Source organism: Paraphaeosphaeria sporulosa (genome assembly GCF_001642045.1).
Source record: "Paraphaeosphaeria sporulosa strain AP3s5-JAC2a unplaced genomic scaffold CC84scaffold_5, whole genome shotgun sequence".
NCBI classification, from domain to species: domain Eukaryota; kingdom Fungi; phylum Ascomycota; class Dothideomycetes; order Pleosporales; family Didymosphaeriaceae; genus Paraphaeosphaeria; species Paraphaeosphaeria sporulosa.
The window spans coordinates 2,240,428-2,256,107 of record NW_017253364.1 but is presented as its reverse complement, the minus strand read 5'-3'; the positions used below and the strand labels follow the sequence as shown (position 1 = coordinate 2,256,107).

Here is a 15,680-nt window from a genome sequence, read left to right as displayed (position 1 = left end):
CCTCATAGTCTCCAGACCACTCACAGAAACGACGACGCACTTACGCCAACCTGTGAGTGGAAGTCGTTTCCAAGAATTGATGGATTGTAAGCGTCGAGCTACCCAGACTAATTAACGCTGAATTCTCAATGTTATGGAAGCATCCTTACTGAGACATGTTGCAAGCGCGGCAATGGTTATCATAGAGAGCGCAACTGAGATGATGTTTCCGACCAGTGGAACTGGCGAGTTAATTGCGCTTCTATCATCTAAGATAAGGTGCGCAGAATCAGACATGATGGTTCGTAGAAGGCTGAAAGCTCTGTGGATGGGAGAACCAGAGATGGATATACGAACCATGACATATGGGTTTAGGCTGGGCCTGCCGCGGAGGAACCGCTTGACACCGCAGGGGACGGCCCGTAACGAGGTTAGCCGTCCCCGGAAAAATAAGGTGCGCTTCTCTAGTTAGTTAATTATTATTGGCTACTTTAGCTGATTGGCTCAACCACGAGGTTTTTCATGAGCTGAGTCCCAGGTCGCCGACCAAAACGCGTCAAGGGACAAAGTTGGTAACAACAAAGCGGAAGTCTCATTCAGAGCCAAACTTTGCTAGGTTGGTTTTTCCCCCTAGGTTAGTGCGATAAGTGCATTGGTCCTTGCTCAATTGTGCAGATCCAACCTCAACGCACTCGTTCCATCTGACAATAGTGCGCTTATCCTACCTACAAAATTAAGATAGCGCTCCCAAGAACATGTCATTCTTTAGACGTGCGTCTGGTTATATAGGGGCCAATTCTATGTCTGTACTCGCTGCAACCCACTATAGTTGTCCTTGGAGCCCCGGTTTCTCATTATAAGGCAACGGTAGGCCTAGTGGTACTATTAATCGTGGCTTTGACTGCACTCGGGATCTAGAACTTTGAAACAGTTGTTCCACCAGAAATGTGTGCGTAATCTTTGACCCACTATCTAAAAGAAATCCCGATCCAACTTTCACTTCAAACAAGCGACTTGCCTTCAGATCAGATCCATGACACCGTAACGGGCCACCAATCTAGTAGCCAGATACTCAAGATACCTTCAGAGAATCGTGGAAGATCCACGCGCCGATTTGATACCGTTTCCTTTGCAGTAGAAGCCAGAATATTCCGCTATACCCTATCATACCACCATACGATGGTCATTCCCCAACCCTGCGTCTGAGGTTTATCGTCTTCCAGACATCGGTATTGATATCCTGAATTACGAGCCGTCATCTACCGATCCTCCCCATCCCCTCCTTAATGGGTTCGGTTTGCTAGACAGTCAGTTATAAAACTAGGCTCTACTCAATCCAAGCACCACGTCCTCGTTATGTATCAGTCCCGAGTCAAACATCCTATATAGTTCCCATCATCGCGATCAACCTGCTGTTCAGCTTGGAATAATAACAGCTCCATTAATCACCACTCCAGGACCTCCTTCAGCAGAAGATAAACAGTACGCACAACCTGTACAAATGCAGCAAGAGGGATATGTGAGAGGTGGCCGGGTGGCCGGGGAAAAAAAGGAAAGGATGTCAAGTCCAAACCTTCTTAGGTGACTTTGAAAGTTTGTCGCGTTTGTTCTACCTCCGATTTATAACAGCTGCTTCAAAAGTCCTGAGAGAAGCTGTGCAGCTATGGGCCAGTTTACTGCGCAAAGATTACGGAAGCTTCAAGGACCGCACCGACTACGATGTCGACAGTCCACGCGAACTAAATTGGTGGCCTGCCGGTGTGCAATATAAACCGACCGAATATCTACCATTGCTCGGTACGTACGGACGGGCCACAAGAGTGACAAAAAAAGCTGAGGTTAGCGTAGAAGTTAGATTGTTAGCTACAGATCTGATGTTAATACATTGATCTCAAGATTCCGTAAATCCAGAAGCGTGGATACAAAAGCTGGAAAATGTTAAACCCCGTGCGGTCCGCAAGATAACTAAAGAAGTCTAGGACGAAGATGAACGCTTCTCTGATATGAAATAGGAAGAGAAAGGAGACGTACCTACCCATATCGATTAATCCGTTCAACAAGGAGTAGTACCGTAATTCAGCAGAATAAATGTTCTTCATCCAACGTTGATATGCGTTCCAAGCATACCTAAGCAACACATCCGATCCCTCGTAGCGAGGTTATAGCTCTGGGCGTCCGGCGGGAGCTCCGATGGGGCCGGTGCAGCTACAGAGCCTTAGCTTACGCTCCTTTATCGGTGAAAGACATGCAGTCTTCAATTTCGCACATTAACTTTATTACCTCGCGGTCTAACGATGGTTTAAGCTTTAGTCGCTGCTAGCGGCGGCAAAAAGCCGCGACCCCAGATTTTACCCCCAGAATCTTCCCCACATCCTTGCCCCGGTGGGGTAAACATCAGCTTTTTCCTCCAATTGTAGACGCTTCGTTTTACAAATGGCTTTATTCTTGGACAGATCGTCCCTCACAGTGATGGTGGCATTGCAAATGAAGATGCAGGGTGTCAATCTGTTGTATTTATTGAGATGTAGTCCAGGCCAACAAGCTGTTATCTTCACGTTCGCACATTACCCGCTGCACCATGGTCCGTCTTTGTTCTGCAAGTGTTCTCTTAGCATTGGTTGCTGTGAAGGCTACGACGGCCGCACCTCCCAAGAGGCAGTCTAAAGGTACAGCTACCATCGATCTGAACACCAACATTGGTTCTGCAAACGCTCTAGGTGCTGGCTTTATCTATGGGTTTCCCGACAATGGCACAGAAGCGAGCAATGCCATCCCTGATCACTTCATGACCGACATCGCGTTCCGAGCGAGTCGCGCAGGAGGAGCCCAGATACCGCCAAAGGGCTGGATCGGCGGTCTCCAAGCATATGTTGCTCGCTTCAACTCAACCCTATCAAACTATAGAACGACCCGGAAATATGGAGGGGATTTCATCCTGCTTCCACACGACCTATGGGGTTCTGACGGCGGCGCCGGTGTGAATGCGCTTTACCCAGGAGACAACGGCAATTGGACTGAAACGGAGACCTTCCTCACCCGTCTTGTTCAAGATCTCAAAGCCCATGACATGCTTGAAGGCTTGGTTTTTGATATATGGAATGAACCCGACATCGACAGTTTTTGGGCGCGATCATGGGACCAGTATCTGGAGTACTACGTACGAGCGACTACCATCATTCGGTATGTAACATGAGGCAAACACAAGTCAGAATCTTCGTATCTAACGGAATGATTGTAGCAAATTGCTTCCGACAACCCTCATCAGTGGGCCATCTGCGGCACACCCGCCATCTTTAGACGATGCGAAGTGGAAAGCATGGCTATCAGCCGTCAAAAAGAGCAAAAGCCTACCTGACATCTACTCATGGCACCAGATCGGCTCATGGTCACGCGAGCCTGACAGGGTCATTCCAGACTTTACCACGCTGCTGAAAAATCAGGATCTACCGCAAAAACCTATTGATATCAACGAGTACGCTGCGCTTGAGGAGCAGAATCCTGCAAATTCAGCATTTTACCTTGCCCAGCTTGAACGGCACAATCTACGCGGCTTGCGTGCAAACTGGGGAAGCGGTAAGAAACTGCATGACGAGATGGGCAATCTCGTCTACAAGGGAGCCTCTGGATACGTTCCCAATGGAGATTGGCAGCTGTACAAGTACTACGCCTCTATGAAGGGCGACAGGTTTGCTACTACGGTTTCCAAAGATCTGCTCTTCGATGTGTTTGCGACCAAGCAAGACCGCGTGGTGAAGATCATCGCGGGGACTAGAACGATCAAGGCAGCATATGATATCAGTATCAAGGGGCTGACAAGCCTGGGTCTTTCGGCTGATGGCAACGTCAATGTTCAAGTCTATCGATTTGACTGGGCGGGGAACCAAGCGAAAATTGGAGATCCCGTCAACCTCGGCATCTCTTCGTACAAGTACTCAAAAGATCAGGTATGCAGTCATCCTCAGTCTCTCTCACCCTTCTTTCAACGGCCTAGCGTATGACTACTAACCCCGTGTCAGCTGCTGCTCGCAGTGGATCCTCCTACCAATTCAACAGCCTTTGCATACGAGATCCGTTATTAATCTCATCGAGCAAAGTATCTATGGTTGTGTACACAGATGGATTCATTTTGGAGTTTCATGTAACTCTAGGTTTGAGTAGCGATTGATATACTATTTGATATGCTGTGGTTTCGATGCCGTAACTTCCTACTGTGTTATGGAACGACTCATGAAACGCCCAAAGGCCATGCTTCCAATGAAAACCCCAGCAAGAACGGAAAGAAAGTAACCAACATTCATAGTCATAACCGCGATCATCCTAAAATCGGTAAGCGAGGGCAACACTCTGACTCGGGAGGACACATACAGGAGGTAGCTGACACCTGCGATCACTACATCCATAGCACCGAGCGCCACGGCCTCATTGGCTCGCCACGGCCGGTGCGCACCTTTGTATTCGTCCGTGTAGAGATGTGCCTGGTTGTCGCCTCGAGTCGATGCGATCTTGGCCGAGAAGCGGTCGAAGTTGAAGCGAATGGCGATGAGAGCACGGAAGATGGCGGCAAAGGCGATCAGAAAAATACAGGTGCCAGCGTACTGGCCTGCAGAGGCTGGTGTCCACGTGGTTGAGAAAAGTGGTGTTGTAGTCGAAGAGAAGAATGTCATAGCCATCGTGCTCATGGCCATCACACTGCTCGATCCCATGTCCATCGAACCAGAGGTCGCACTTTCTGTAGCCATGGGCATGGACATGGACATTCCGGCCATGGTACTCGTTACAGTGGCCATAGACATGGATTCCATCGGGACTGGACGTGGTGGGCTGGATGAAGTGAAAATCAAGGAGGGAACGCACACAAGAGTGATGTAGAAGCCCACCGCGCCGGGTACCAAGCGATCGTAGCAGACCTCTGTGATGCTTGTTCACCGAAACGTGTGCTCGTGCAGAAGCGAACGCGAGGATCGCCGCTCGTCTTACATGAGACGCAAAACTTTTGGGCTGTGATTGGTCGCAAAATTAACTTGCTCAAACTCGCTCATACGGCGGAACAGTTTATACGTTCTCATTCAGTCATCTACAGTTTATGAGCCTATCAGAACGTGCGCTTATTCCCGATCACATACATGCCGCGTCGGACCCTGTGCCAAACGTTCGGCTCAAAGCTTAATGAAGCTTCCTTAATCCCAGGCTCGGACCCTGCTCCTCGCGTGAACATAAACGCCGACGACACTTTGCCGGGTCGCTGCTAACTGAAGATTTGTCGTTTCATCTCGTTATATACTACCTTGGATGATGTTCATTCACTGATCTTCTAACTTTCAGTTTCATGACATCTTTTTGAGATCTGGTAGCAGTACTTATAACCAGCTGCCGATGTGCTGCGTCTTCGGATTAGGGAACCCTCAAAAATACTGGCAGCGTGCCGTTTCCTTTTCCTTGAATTGAACACTGGGGCGCGAAAGCAATACAAGAACCATTTTGAGTGGAAGCATTCCAGCCTCACAATCGTCAAGATGGATATGAACATGGCATGGCTCACATATCCGCTAGCACTGCACAGCAGCCGCGAGTTCGAGTGCGGGGACAAGACCGCTGAGCAGTGCAGCTGGTACAAACAACGATGGCATTTCTGGTGTGTTGCTGCAAGCGAATGGCACCGTGTTTGGTCTGACATTAACACCGTTTATTAGGTACATTGCCGACTATGTCTTCGCCTTATCGACTATTGCATTCTTCATGACTGCGATCGGGATTTTCATAATCGCGCACTTCACTTCGTCGCACATCCTTGGTCACCGTCGCTTCCGAGGGCCGAACATATGGCGCAAGCTCATCGCTACTGTCAGATACTTATCTTATCGCGGGTTCCATGTCAAGTCACTTCGCTGGAATTCAGCTCCTGTCGGAGTGCTCTTGCTAGGGCTTTCGGGAACCGTGTTCTTCTTTTGTAAGACCCCAGTGAAGATACCGGCGCCAATCACGGCATGTGTAGAATGGAAGCAGACTCATTCAGGTGACGCTTGCAGTAAAGGCGACCGAGTTTATCCAGCACTCACCGTGAATTGTATTCTCTGCTGACGCATACACAAGGCATGGACTTGGCCCCCCAGCCATACTACTGGCCAGACATTATGTTCGGCGGATCACCGCCTCTGGCGACCAGATCCGGATGGATGGCGTTGGCGTGCATGCCATTCATCTTTGCAACCGCGACCAAGACTAACTGGATTACCTTGGTCACTGGGGTGACTCATGAACGATTGCAGGTCTTCCATCGATGGATTTCGTATGCCTTTTTTGTCCTTGCGCTGCTGCATACCTTCCCCTTTATCGTATACCACATTCGATGGCATGATATGGAGGAGCATTTCTCCTCTAGTCTGGTGTTCTACTGGACCGGCATCGTTGCGCTTATATTCCAGGCATGGCTTACTTTCATGTCGCACAGTACGGTCCGGTCTGTCGTGACTCTCAATCCCCCCATGCTTTAGCATGCTGATAGCTTATGCAGATCCATCCTTGGTTACGAGTTTTTCAAAGCGACGCATTTTCTCGCCGCGGTGGTCTTCATGGTGACTTTCTTTTGGCACTGCGACTACACCCTCACTTCATGGTATAGTCCCCCTTGGAAGATAACCTCGCAGCAGGGCATGCACGACTTTGATCTGGGACCTAATGCACACAGCACATGCTGAATCACATCAGGGACTACTTCATCGCGACCGCCGCAATCTACGTCCCCTCCTACGCCTACAGCTGGTTCCGCATCATCTTCGAATACGGCTTCACACAAAAGGCACGCATAAACGTCGAAGAAAACGGCTTCACACGCATCGTGGTCCCCGCCAAGTTCAAGTGGACGCCCGGCCAACACTGCTTCCTGCGTTTCACGAGTCTTGGCTTGCTTCCAGCTCTGTCGTCCCATCCATTTACTATCTGTTCGTCGCCGTCGATCGAGGAGGACAGGCCGTCCGAGCTTGTGTTTTATATTCGGCACCAGAAGGGATTTACAAGAAAATTGTACCAGCATGCACTTGAGCGGGCTGGGGTGGAGGTGCCGGTGCAGGTCGATGGGCCATACGGTGGGGCCACCTTGCAAAAGTATCGGGATAGCGATCGTCTCCTCGTGGTCGCTGGTGGATCGGGCGCGGGCTGGATTCTGCCCTTTGTAGAGCGCTTCGCTCGGGCTGGCTTGATCACGCAGAAAGGCGAGCGGAAAGAATCGTCTGCCGACCCCGAGAAGACCTCCGCGCTCGAGACTGGTGCAGCCCCGGGCCCAAAGTCGCTGCGCGTGATACTAGCCACGCGGGATACCAGCAGCCGTAAATGGTTCCTATCCTCCGTCAGCAAACTCTTGGCCAGGTACCCCTCTACCCACGTCCATGTCGAAGTGCACTCAACAGGGTCCGCTGCAAAAGAGGCAGATCTTCCGGAACAAGCAGAAGCACCGCGCTCGATATCTTCTGCGGATGAGATTGAGATCCACACGAAGGGCCACGATGTACATGTGCCGGGCAAAGAGCTAGAAGGCCGGCCACGGCTTCCAGCGATAATTAAGGAGGAGGCGGCCAAGGCAGCGGAGGCAAGCGAATCACTGGGCGTATTTGTCTGTGGGCCGGAAACGATGCAGAATGATGTACGGAACGCTGTTGCTGCGGAGAATCTGGAGATACTGAAGGGCTCCAGGGCGGAGGGGGTGTATCTACATTCTGAACACTTCTCTTGGGCGTAGATAGAGCAATGGAAAAGAACTACGAGCGAGTTGAGCAAAACCACCGGCGTTGTGTTTATGCAGCACTAGGGACATGAGGAACTCGTGAACGAGCAGAGAGCCTTGTGAATGCTGAGGCCGATTGTAAGCGAGAACTGAGATTCTCGAAGGGAACATTGATTGGAATCATCCGGTACACCAGTTTACAGTGATAGCATACTGCACTGACATTGGAACATTGCTATGAAACAGGCACTACACTTTCTGCTCGGTAACGCAAGGCGTTGGGATAGTGGCTTCACAGTATTGATGGAGAACAGTACGAGACTGACTTTACGTTCACAGCCATCAGCGGCAAGACTTTCACGCATAGAAACCCTTGTTTGTTACGCGCGTCGCTGTCAAAACGTGACGAATACGGGCAGATGACAAGAAACTCATGCAGGTAGATCGAAATAGATGTGGTCTCCTTGTGATCCTGTTCAGAAGAACAAAACTCCTACGAGAGATTCTCGAAGAGTAATTCAAGGAGATCACTACCCATGCGACCCGCCCGTACAACGTGATTGTCACCGGCCCATACCCGTCAATTTTCGACACCGAGGAAAGCTTGATTACGACCCAACCGTACACTTGGCACTTGCTTTCACACTGCCATCACCCTCACTCGTCGCCGTCAGCGTAACAACCGCCTCTCCACCCGTCTGATACCCGCCTTTGCTTGTAGTCCCCACAGCAACCCTCGCCACGGTCTCCTCCCCAAATTTTGCCCACGCGAGCGCATTCGGCGTCTCCACCTTCCACCCCTCGCCCTCGACCTCCGCAGAAAGCGTATAGATATCCGCGCCCGTGTACGCAGACAAGTCCTGCGGATGTGCCGAGGCCGCGTAGGTCGCTGCCTTACCCGTGTTCTTGAGAGTGAACGTGCACCAGGATGCCGACGTGGAGTTGGTAGGCTCGACGGTGCCGGCTGCGAGTTCGACGCCGTAGGTAGCTGTGCCGTTGGAGGATGCGGTGGACGACACGCCGACGGTGTAGTGCAGCACCCCGGTGTCATCGCGGTTGATGTCCAGGACGTAGAAGTGCAGGCCATTCGCCTCGTCCACGTGCTCGTAGGCGGAACCGCTGCGCGTGCCAGCGTGAAACAGCGCGTCGACGAGCTGGCGATAGTCGCCGATGGACCAGTACCTCGCCGTGCCGTTGGGGTAGTAGAAATCCACCACATGGGCGTCCTCCGGGTTCGCGTCAATGATCCACTGGAACGGTTGGCTGCGGTCGGAGTTTTTCGTCTTGGAAATCATGACGCCGGAGTCGGGGGTGAAGGAGTCTGCGCCCATGCGGTCGACAACCTCGACATTGTAGTTGTTGTATTTTCCGCCGTCGCAGAGGGGGTCGGTGGAGGTGTTGCACTTGGGAGCGAGGTCGCCTGCGGCACCGAAGGAGATGTTGAAGCCCATGAGGCCTGTGCCGGGGTCGACAGAGCGGGCGGTGAGCTCTGCGATGACAGGGCCCGATGCGGCGAGGCCGGAACGCGAGATTTGCAAGATGGGCGTGTCGTCAATGAGCTTGATTTGATGCTTGTCGCGCATGGTGTGGAGGGAGCCCATAGAGGCACCTTGCACGGGGGGAATTTGCCAACGCGTGTGAGGACCACCAGGTCCGTTGAAGCTGCCTCGGTCGAGCATGGAAAACGGTCCCGTGTAAGCTCTCCGTGCGGGATCGCTATATGGGTTATTGTAATTATCCCCAATACCTAGCAAATGGGAAAGCTCATGCGCAAAAGTTGCCATGCCCGAACTCTCACCCTGCGTCGACGAGCCTCCCCCCGCATTCGGCCAGATGGTCGATGCGGCCGCCCAACTCGTCCAGTTCACATACCTCGTATGCGCCCAGTTCGGCAGCGAGCTGTTCGCCGGCGGGCCAAACTCAGGAGGCACATCCTCGGGCGACGCAAATTTCATCTCGCCGAACTCTTGCCACGTGGACGACTCGTCCTGCCCGGCGGACAGGATGAAGGCGAGCTCGAACGCATCTGCGGTCTCGTTACCGACTTCCTGGCGCCAGGCACCGAGGGCATCGGTGCGAAGGTCTACTGTGGTTCCGCAGTTTCCTTGGCCGCCGGGGCACGCGCCCTTGTTGAAGCCGCCGTTAGGGTCGTCGTCGATGCCGTACTGGTACGACTTGCTGGGCATTCTGTAGGGTCCGAAAACGGTCAGGTTGACGCCGTACTTGCCGAAGGAGTCACCCATCCAGTACTCGTGGATGGTGTGGCCCTGATTCAGCTCGTTCGGTGTGTTCAGCAAGTCCCTGTAGAACGCGGGTACGTCCTCTCTCTTGACTCTTGGCGCAAAAGGCTGCGGGTTGCCAAAGATGTCGGACTCGGGCTCCAGAGTCATGACGAAGGGCGAATCCGGGTAGTCGACCGTGACCATCGCGATGTTAAAGTTGCGGTCGCGGCCCTGGCGGGAGGGGTCTGACCACGAGGTCCCCGGCGGTGCCTTGAAGTCGGCCCAGGTCATGTTGTCTGGATTGACCCATTTTTGCTCATCCAAAATGGCGAACGGATCGGAGGAAGCGCGGCGGAGGAGACGGGGCGCTGGGGCTGCAAAGGTGGTCGTGAGGAGTGCGGTCGTGAGGACGACGCGCGAAACCGTCCGTCCATTGTGCCTTGCCATCGTGTAGAGTAAGCTCTTACGAGCTATACTCGCAATGTTTTGATTTGACACGGCTTCAGACGGCACTGAAAGGAGGAAAGCCGCAGAGCCGGTCGCAGCGGCACTGCGTACTCTTTATCCGCGTTTCCATCCTTGCACGACAAAGTAGCACCGCGTTCCTGGGCAGGGTCGTTCAATACGGGTAGGTAATAATTGGCATCCCTACGTAACTGTGCTGATCTGGGGATGCGGGACCTGCTTATGCAGATGCCTGAAGTAGATTAGAAGGCCTTGGCTTATCGTGCCACCTGCTGAAACGAGGATGATCTGTAAAGTCGATGGAAGACCGCTTGCTTGGGGGTTTGAGAGTCGTTATGTTTCTGCGCGATGGACATGTCGCTGTGGCGAAGTTGAGCGCTGGCGATGAAGCTTGAAGGCGATGACAAGGGCGGGATGGCTGAGCTTGTCGCGTAAACGTGTCGGGCCAAGACTACCGAGATCCGTGAGGCGGGTCGAGTTACACTAGATCTCATGCTCGATTACATAACAACGTATAAACCTCCAAATCGGTAGGCGTGTAGAACTTTTTTGCACAGGACGGTAGAGGCAGGTCGTTAGACCCTTGCTTACATACCATTGCGACCTATCCCGACTGCGTAATAATCCCTAAATTTCAAAATTCCAAACTGGCAGCTTTTCGTGTCCATACCCATGATCCATAGCCGTCAATCATATGCTTCCAACAAAAAAAAAAAGGACCGCCACGAAATGCATATGCAAGGTATCTTCCAGTAAAACAAGTGAAGAAGCCAAAGATTCAAAAAGCACGAACGCTCACGCACTCGGCGCATTGGGAAAAACATTGCCACTCCCACTCCCGCTTCCACTTCCCCTCTCTCCACTCCCCCTCCTCACAACCTGCGGCCGTGGCGGCGGTCCCATGCTCCCAATGTTGCTCTCCTCAAATCCACTCGCATCCGCCTCGTAATCTCTTGCGCTCTCGGTCGTGCTGAGCGTGCTCGCGCGCTTGCTCTGCCAGGGCATGCTCTCCTGGGGCGTGCTGGGTCTGCTACTACTCTCCGGTCTATTGGTACTGCTGGTGGAGGAGAGGCGGGAGGAGGGCTGGCGGGCGACGGAGGCGGTGGCAGGCCCGGAGCCGGATCCGAGGCTGACGGAGGGCTTTTTGGTCTGGCCTCGTGTGGTGGGGCGGGAGGACGCGAAGGAGGCGGTGGACCCGGCGGTGCTGTTGGACCATCTGCGCTCGCGGGAGTGCGAGGCAGCGCGGTCGTCGTATTCGGGCGCGGGGGTTGTGCTGCGCGAGGAGGAGCGCGAGTTGGAGGAGCCCTCGCGGCCGCGGAGCGTGCTGGGTCGTCTTTTGCGCTCTTTGAAGCTGTTGGACGCGGAGAGGTGGTGCGAGTGCGAGTGCTGGTGGTGGTGGATGTCGCTGCTGCGGCCGGTGACGGCCTTTGCACGCTTCCACCCGCGCCAGCCCGTCCACCACAACCACCCGCCCTCGGCGCGGGCGACTTCGCGCTGGCGGGCGCGGATCCGGCGGCGCAGCTCGCTGCGGCGCTCGTTCTCGCGGCCCCAGTATTCGGCGCGATAGATTTCCCAGCCCTCCCTGAAGTCAGGCGTGAAGGGCTTCGGCAGGAGGATGAGCTTGATGAGGTCCCCGCCCGGCGCGATGTCCTCTTCGGCGTACTCCTTTCCGTCCTCGACGATCCTGTGTCTGGGAAACCCCTCGGCGAGATCGTTCTTCTTCTCGTGGCTCAGGTTCACGAAGTGATAACTGCTCCCGCCCGTCTCGCCGCCCCAAAGCCCCCCACTGAACGGCAGCATGAACGCGAGCCACCCCGCAATCTCATGCGCCCAGCTGCCCCGCATCACGACAATCTTCACGTTCATGCCGCGCAGGCCGCGGTTCGCAACGCCGACCCAGCGGCGCGGCCAGCGCACGCCGCGCTCCCACTGGCCGGTCGCCCAGAACAGCAGCGCGGTGACGAGCCCCGTGATGAAGCACAGTTTCTGGAACGAGTCGACGAGCCAGTACTTGGAGCCGCCGATGCCCTTGCCGTCCTCGCGCGGCCGCAGCCACAGCAGGTAGAAGAAGAAGGCGATCCATATTGCGAGCAGCGTGAGCACGAACGTGTTCTGGCGCCGGCGCGCGCGGAGGGTGAGGTACTGGCTGCGCAGCGAGGCCTCGAGGATGAGCAGGTTGAGGTAGATCTGCGGCGGGGCGGAGGGCAGGAGCGAGGTCGGGTCTGCGGGCTGGTAGGGGATGCGGGGCGTCTTGAGGGAGGCGAGGCGGTCGTGGTGGGCGCTGGACGCGGACGCGGGCTGGAGCACCGAGTAGGGCGGGGGGTTTGCGTAGGCGGCGGCGGCGGCGGGGTTGGGCAGCTGGTTCCCCTTCACCATCTCGTCGATGGCCAGGTTGGACGCTGGGAGAGCCATTGCGCCTCTCTACGCGTGCGAGACGAGCCTCCGGGCAGACGGGTGCACGCCTCTCGCAGGCATGTGACGATGCGCGGGCGGGCTTTCGCGGCGGCGGGCGGCGTGGCAGAGCGTACAGACGTTCTGCCCCGGTCGGCCGCTGGTTGAGGTGGATGCTGGAAACCCCACGAGCCGTGTGCGTGGTGGCACAGAGGTGGGAGGCACCGCGGCGCACCTGGTGTGCTTCGGTTTCGGCTGTGATGTCGGCGGCTCGAGCTCGCCTAAAGTGCGGTGAGTTGCAAGGGTTTGCTGGCACTGCTAGTCGGAGTCCGCCCCGCCATCTCCATCGCACCATGTGCAAAGGGGAAAGCACTTGGCCCTTGGCTTCACCGTCTCTTTGGCCTCATGCCTGCGTGGCACTCGACGCGTCGGCAGCGCCGTCGCGGTCCTAACGAGACATGTTCCCTGATGACGCCCGTGCCTGTGGCCGGGCCATCATGGCCATCATTCACGTCGTCTACGTGCAAAAGCGCGCTGGATGGATGCGGAGGTGAAGATGCCTGTGGAAGCTGCTGTTCTCGCGCTTGTACGATCCATGTACGCTACAGCTTTACAAAAATGCCATGCACAAGGGCCCAAATGCCCATCTACCCAGTCGGCCCAAATCCCAAACGCCTTGCCAACCCAGATGCCTTCCTGCATCAATGCTACCGCCGCGCCTCTCTCCGCTTCACGTCGGCCATCTCCTCGAGCATAACGCGGTTGAATTGCTCCCAGCCATCCAAGTACACGTGGTGGCCTGCCTTGTTGATGATGACCACCTTTGCCTCGCCGTTGTCTTTCTGGCGCTCCTCGGCCGTCGCCTTCTCCAGGATGCGGAGCCGCTCTTGCTTGATCTTCTCCTCCGAGGCAAATCCGCCGGCTACGTCCATCCAGTCGACTTCTCCGTACATGAAGACTATGGGGATGCCGTTCTCGCGCTGGCCTGCACGGGGTGCTGCGTCTTGCGAAGCTGAGGATGGCTTGGGCCGAACGTCCCCGTCAACGATGGCGCCGTCGTGAGGCTGTATCCATTGGCGTCCGACGCCTTGTATCCGCCGGATCAGTGGGTTCCGTGCGAAAGCACCGGGGGCTAGAAGGTATCCGAGCGCGTATTCGGAGCTGCCTCGTTGCCGGAAGATGGAGTAGCTGTAATCGTGCAATGCCTGTGCCTCCTCTTCCGGGAGATGCGAGAAGCGCCGCGTCGTCCAGCCCGAGACCAGACGCGGGCCCAGTGGTCCGCTCCAGCGGACGAGAGAGAAGGGCGAGATGACGTTGGCTTCCCAGACGTATGCAACCCATCCGGGCAACCGTCTTCGTGGCGGCTCCTTTTGGTCGTCCGCCTTGGCCTTGGCGCCGTCGCGCTGTTTCATGAAATTGTTATTGTCTTTGGTGGTGGCTGCCGCATCTTGCGTGAACTCGTTGCCCATTGTCGACTCCTGCGGCTCAGGCATGGCCTCGTTGACCGCATACGGATCCTCGGGGATTCCAACCGGCGACGCCAGAATCAGCTTGTTCAAGCGGCCCGGGTACTTGAGCGCATAGGCGACGGCCAGATAGCCACCCAGACTATGTCCCAGCAGCGTGAAGCGCTCCAGCCCGCGCTTTATCCGCCACTCTTCCAGCGCATCGATGAACCAGTTCTCGGCCTCGGTGATCTTGCCCTCCTTGTCCTTTGCGTGGATCTTGAACGCAGGGCGGCTACTCCGGCCCATGCCCAGCAGATCCAGCGCGTAGACTTTCCAGCCCGCTGCACGTGACAGGGCTTCGTAGTTGCGGTAGAAGAACCCCAAGCCCGCGCCGTATCCGTGGAGCATGACGAGGTGGTGTTCCGCCGCTTCGCCCACGCGCTGCACCGAGAACTCGTTCAGCGCGCGGTCCTTGCCGCTCAGCGCGACCATCTCCGAGTTCCACTGTCGCGGGCCGTACGGATCAGTCAGGATTGAGGTCGTCTCGTGGGCTTCAGAGGTCCTCGGCGGGGCAGTCAGGTCAGCGGCGGAGGGCACGGCAGAGACGGGCGCAGAGCCGGACTGCGTCTGGGTGGGCGGCTTCTGCAGGTGCGGGATGAAGGAGAGCACGCGGTGCTCCGTGGCCATGGGCGAGGTGCCTGCCCACTGTGTTTGGTGATTAGCATGCGGCTTGGGAGGTACTGTGGCGGGCGGCCTACCCATTGATTGAACCCCTCCTTTGCGCCCAGCGGGAACCATTTTGCGACTCTTCCCTGCTGAGACTGGCCCTGCTCTTTCGCCCTCTGCGACGCCAGGGGCGCCTGCTGCGTCCTCCCTCTGATCTCCTCTTCCTCGTGCGGGGCCGCCATGGTCGACGAGTCGCGGATCCTGACGGGCGTAGACAGGCTCAGCGAGATCCAGCTTGCGCCTCCAAAGCTGGCAGTCCTGGCGAGCACTCTGCGCGCACCAGGCCGTGAATGCAGATAACGCCGCAGCAGGTGCAGCGGGGAGCGGGTGTGGGCGGTCAGCGTGGCGGTGGGTGGAGTTGCAGCGCGGTGTCCTCAGACACCACGGCCGCACGCGCTGTATAAATTCGGGGCGACGAGGGCTGACGTATGGATCCCGCAGAGGGCCGGCGGACGTGCGACGCGCGCTGCGGCGGCCTGGATGGACTTAAGAGCGGAACTGCGCGAGCGGCGGGCCAAAAGCGGACCGGCCGCAACAACACGCCGTCATCCCCGTTGTGGTAGCGATGAAGGGTCCTGCCAGGCATCGCGTCCGCTAACAATAGCCTTTGCTAGCTCCATCTGGCCAGCAATGTGCGCATTGATTTCCGTCTGTCTCCACCACGCGCTCCTATGACGGCGTTGCAAATGGCCACGTGACTTGCAGCGTCACGGCCGGCGGCGAGACAGAGGA

At 55.9% G+C, this 15,680-nt stretch overlaps 6 protein-coding genes across 6 annotated transcripts; 2 read left to right on the top strand and 4 right to left on the bottom strand.

The window, feature by feature from the left end:
- Window positions 1–2,557: 2,557 nt before the first annotated feature.
- Window positions 2,558–4,090, top strand: CC84DRAFT_1146113 (glycoside hydrolase; the record flags this gene model as incomplete). The annotated part of the gene is made up of 3 exons (XM_018176544.1): window positions 2,558–3,159; window positions 3,218–3,923; window positions 3,996–4,090. 3 exons carry the CDS (start codon window positions 2,558–2,560, stop codon window positions 4,056–4,058), a joined length of 1,371 nt encoding a protein of 456 aa, XP_018036564.1. The 3' UTR covers window positions 4,059–4,090.
- On the bottom strand, window positions 3,963–5,016 carry CC84DRAFT_754388 (uncharacterized protein). The gene is made up of 2 exons (XM_018187310.1): window positions 4,639–5,016; window positions 3,963–4,602 (listed from the first exon to the last, which is right to left on the bottom strand). Exons 1-2 carry the CDS (start codon window positions 4,779–4,781, stop codon window positions 4,185–4,187), a joined length of 561 nt encoding a protein of 186 aa, XP_018036563.1. The 5' UTR covers window positions 4,782–5,016; the 3' UTR covers window positions 3,963–4,184.
- A 476-nt stretch (window positions 5,017–5,492) lies between these two features.
- On the top strand, window positions 5,493–7,711 carry CC84DRAFT_1092426 (uncharacterized protein; the record flags this gene model as incomplete). Its single annotated transcript, XM_018174453.1, has 5 exons — window positions 5,493–5,611; window positions 5,670–5,926; window positions 6,070–6,436; window positions 6,491–6,592; window positions 6,685–7,711. The coding sequence occupies 5 exons, from the start codon at window positions 5,493–5,495 to the stop codon at window positions 7,709–7,711; spliced, it is 1,872 nt and encodes a 623-aa protein (XP_018036562.1).
- A 602-nt stretch (window positions 7,712–8,313) lies between these two features.
- Window positions 8,314–10,365, bottom strand: CC84DRAFT_1119919 (M6 metalloprotease; the record flags this gene model as incomplete). The annotated part of the gene is made up of 1 exon (XM_018175563.1): window positions 8,314–10,365. A coding segment is annotated over one exon (2,052 nt), but the record flags the coding sequence as incomplete, so codon positions are not given.
- Window positions 10,366–11,757: 1,392 nt separating this feature from the next.
- Window positions 11,758–12,795, bottom strand: CC84DRAFT_1090732 (Spo7-domain-containing protein; the record flags this gene model as incomplete). Its single annotated transcript, XM_018174368.1, has 1 exon — window positions 11,758–12,795. A coding segment is annotated over one exon (1,038 nt), but the record flags the coding sequence as incomplete, so codon positions are not given.
- A 343-nt stretch (window positions 12,796–13,138) lies between these two features.
- On the bottom strand, window positions 13,139–15,279 carry CC84DRAFT_754196 (alpha/beta-hydrolase). The gene is made up of 2 exons (XM_018187309.1): window positions 14,981–15,279; window positions 13,139–14,927 (listed from the first exon to the last, which is right to left on the bottom strand). Exons 1-2 carry the CDS (start codon window positions 15,128–15,130, stop codon window positions 13,482–13,484), a joined length of 1,596 nt encoding a protein of 531 aa, XP_018036559.1. The 5' UTR covers window positions 15,131–15,279; the 3' UTR covers window positions 13,139–13,481.
- Window positions 15,280–15,680: the final 401 nt, after the last annotated feature.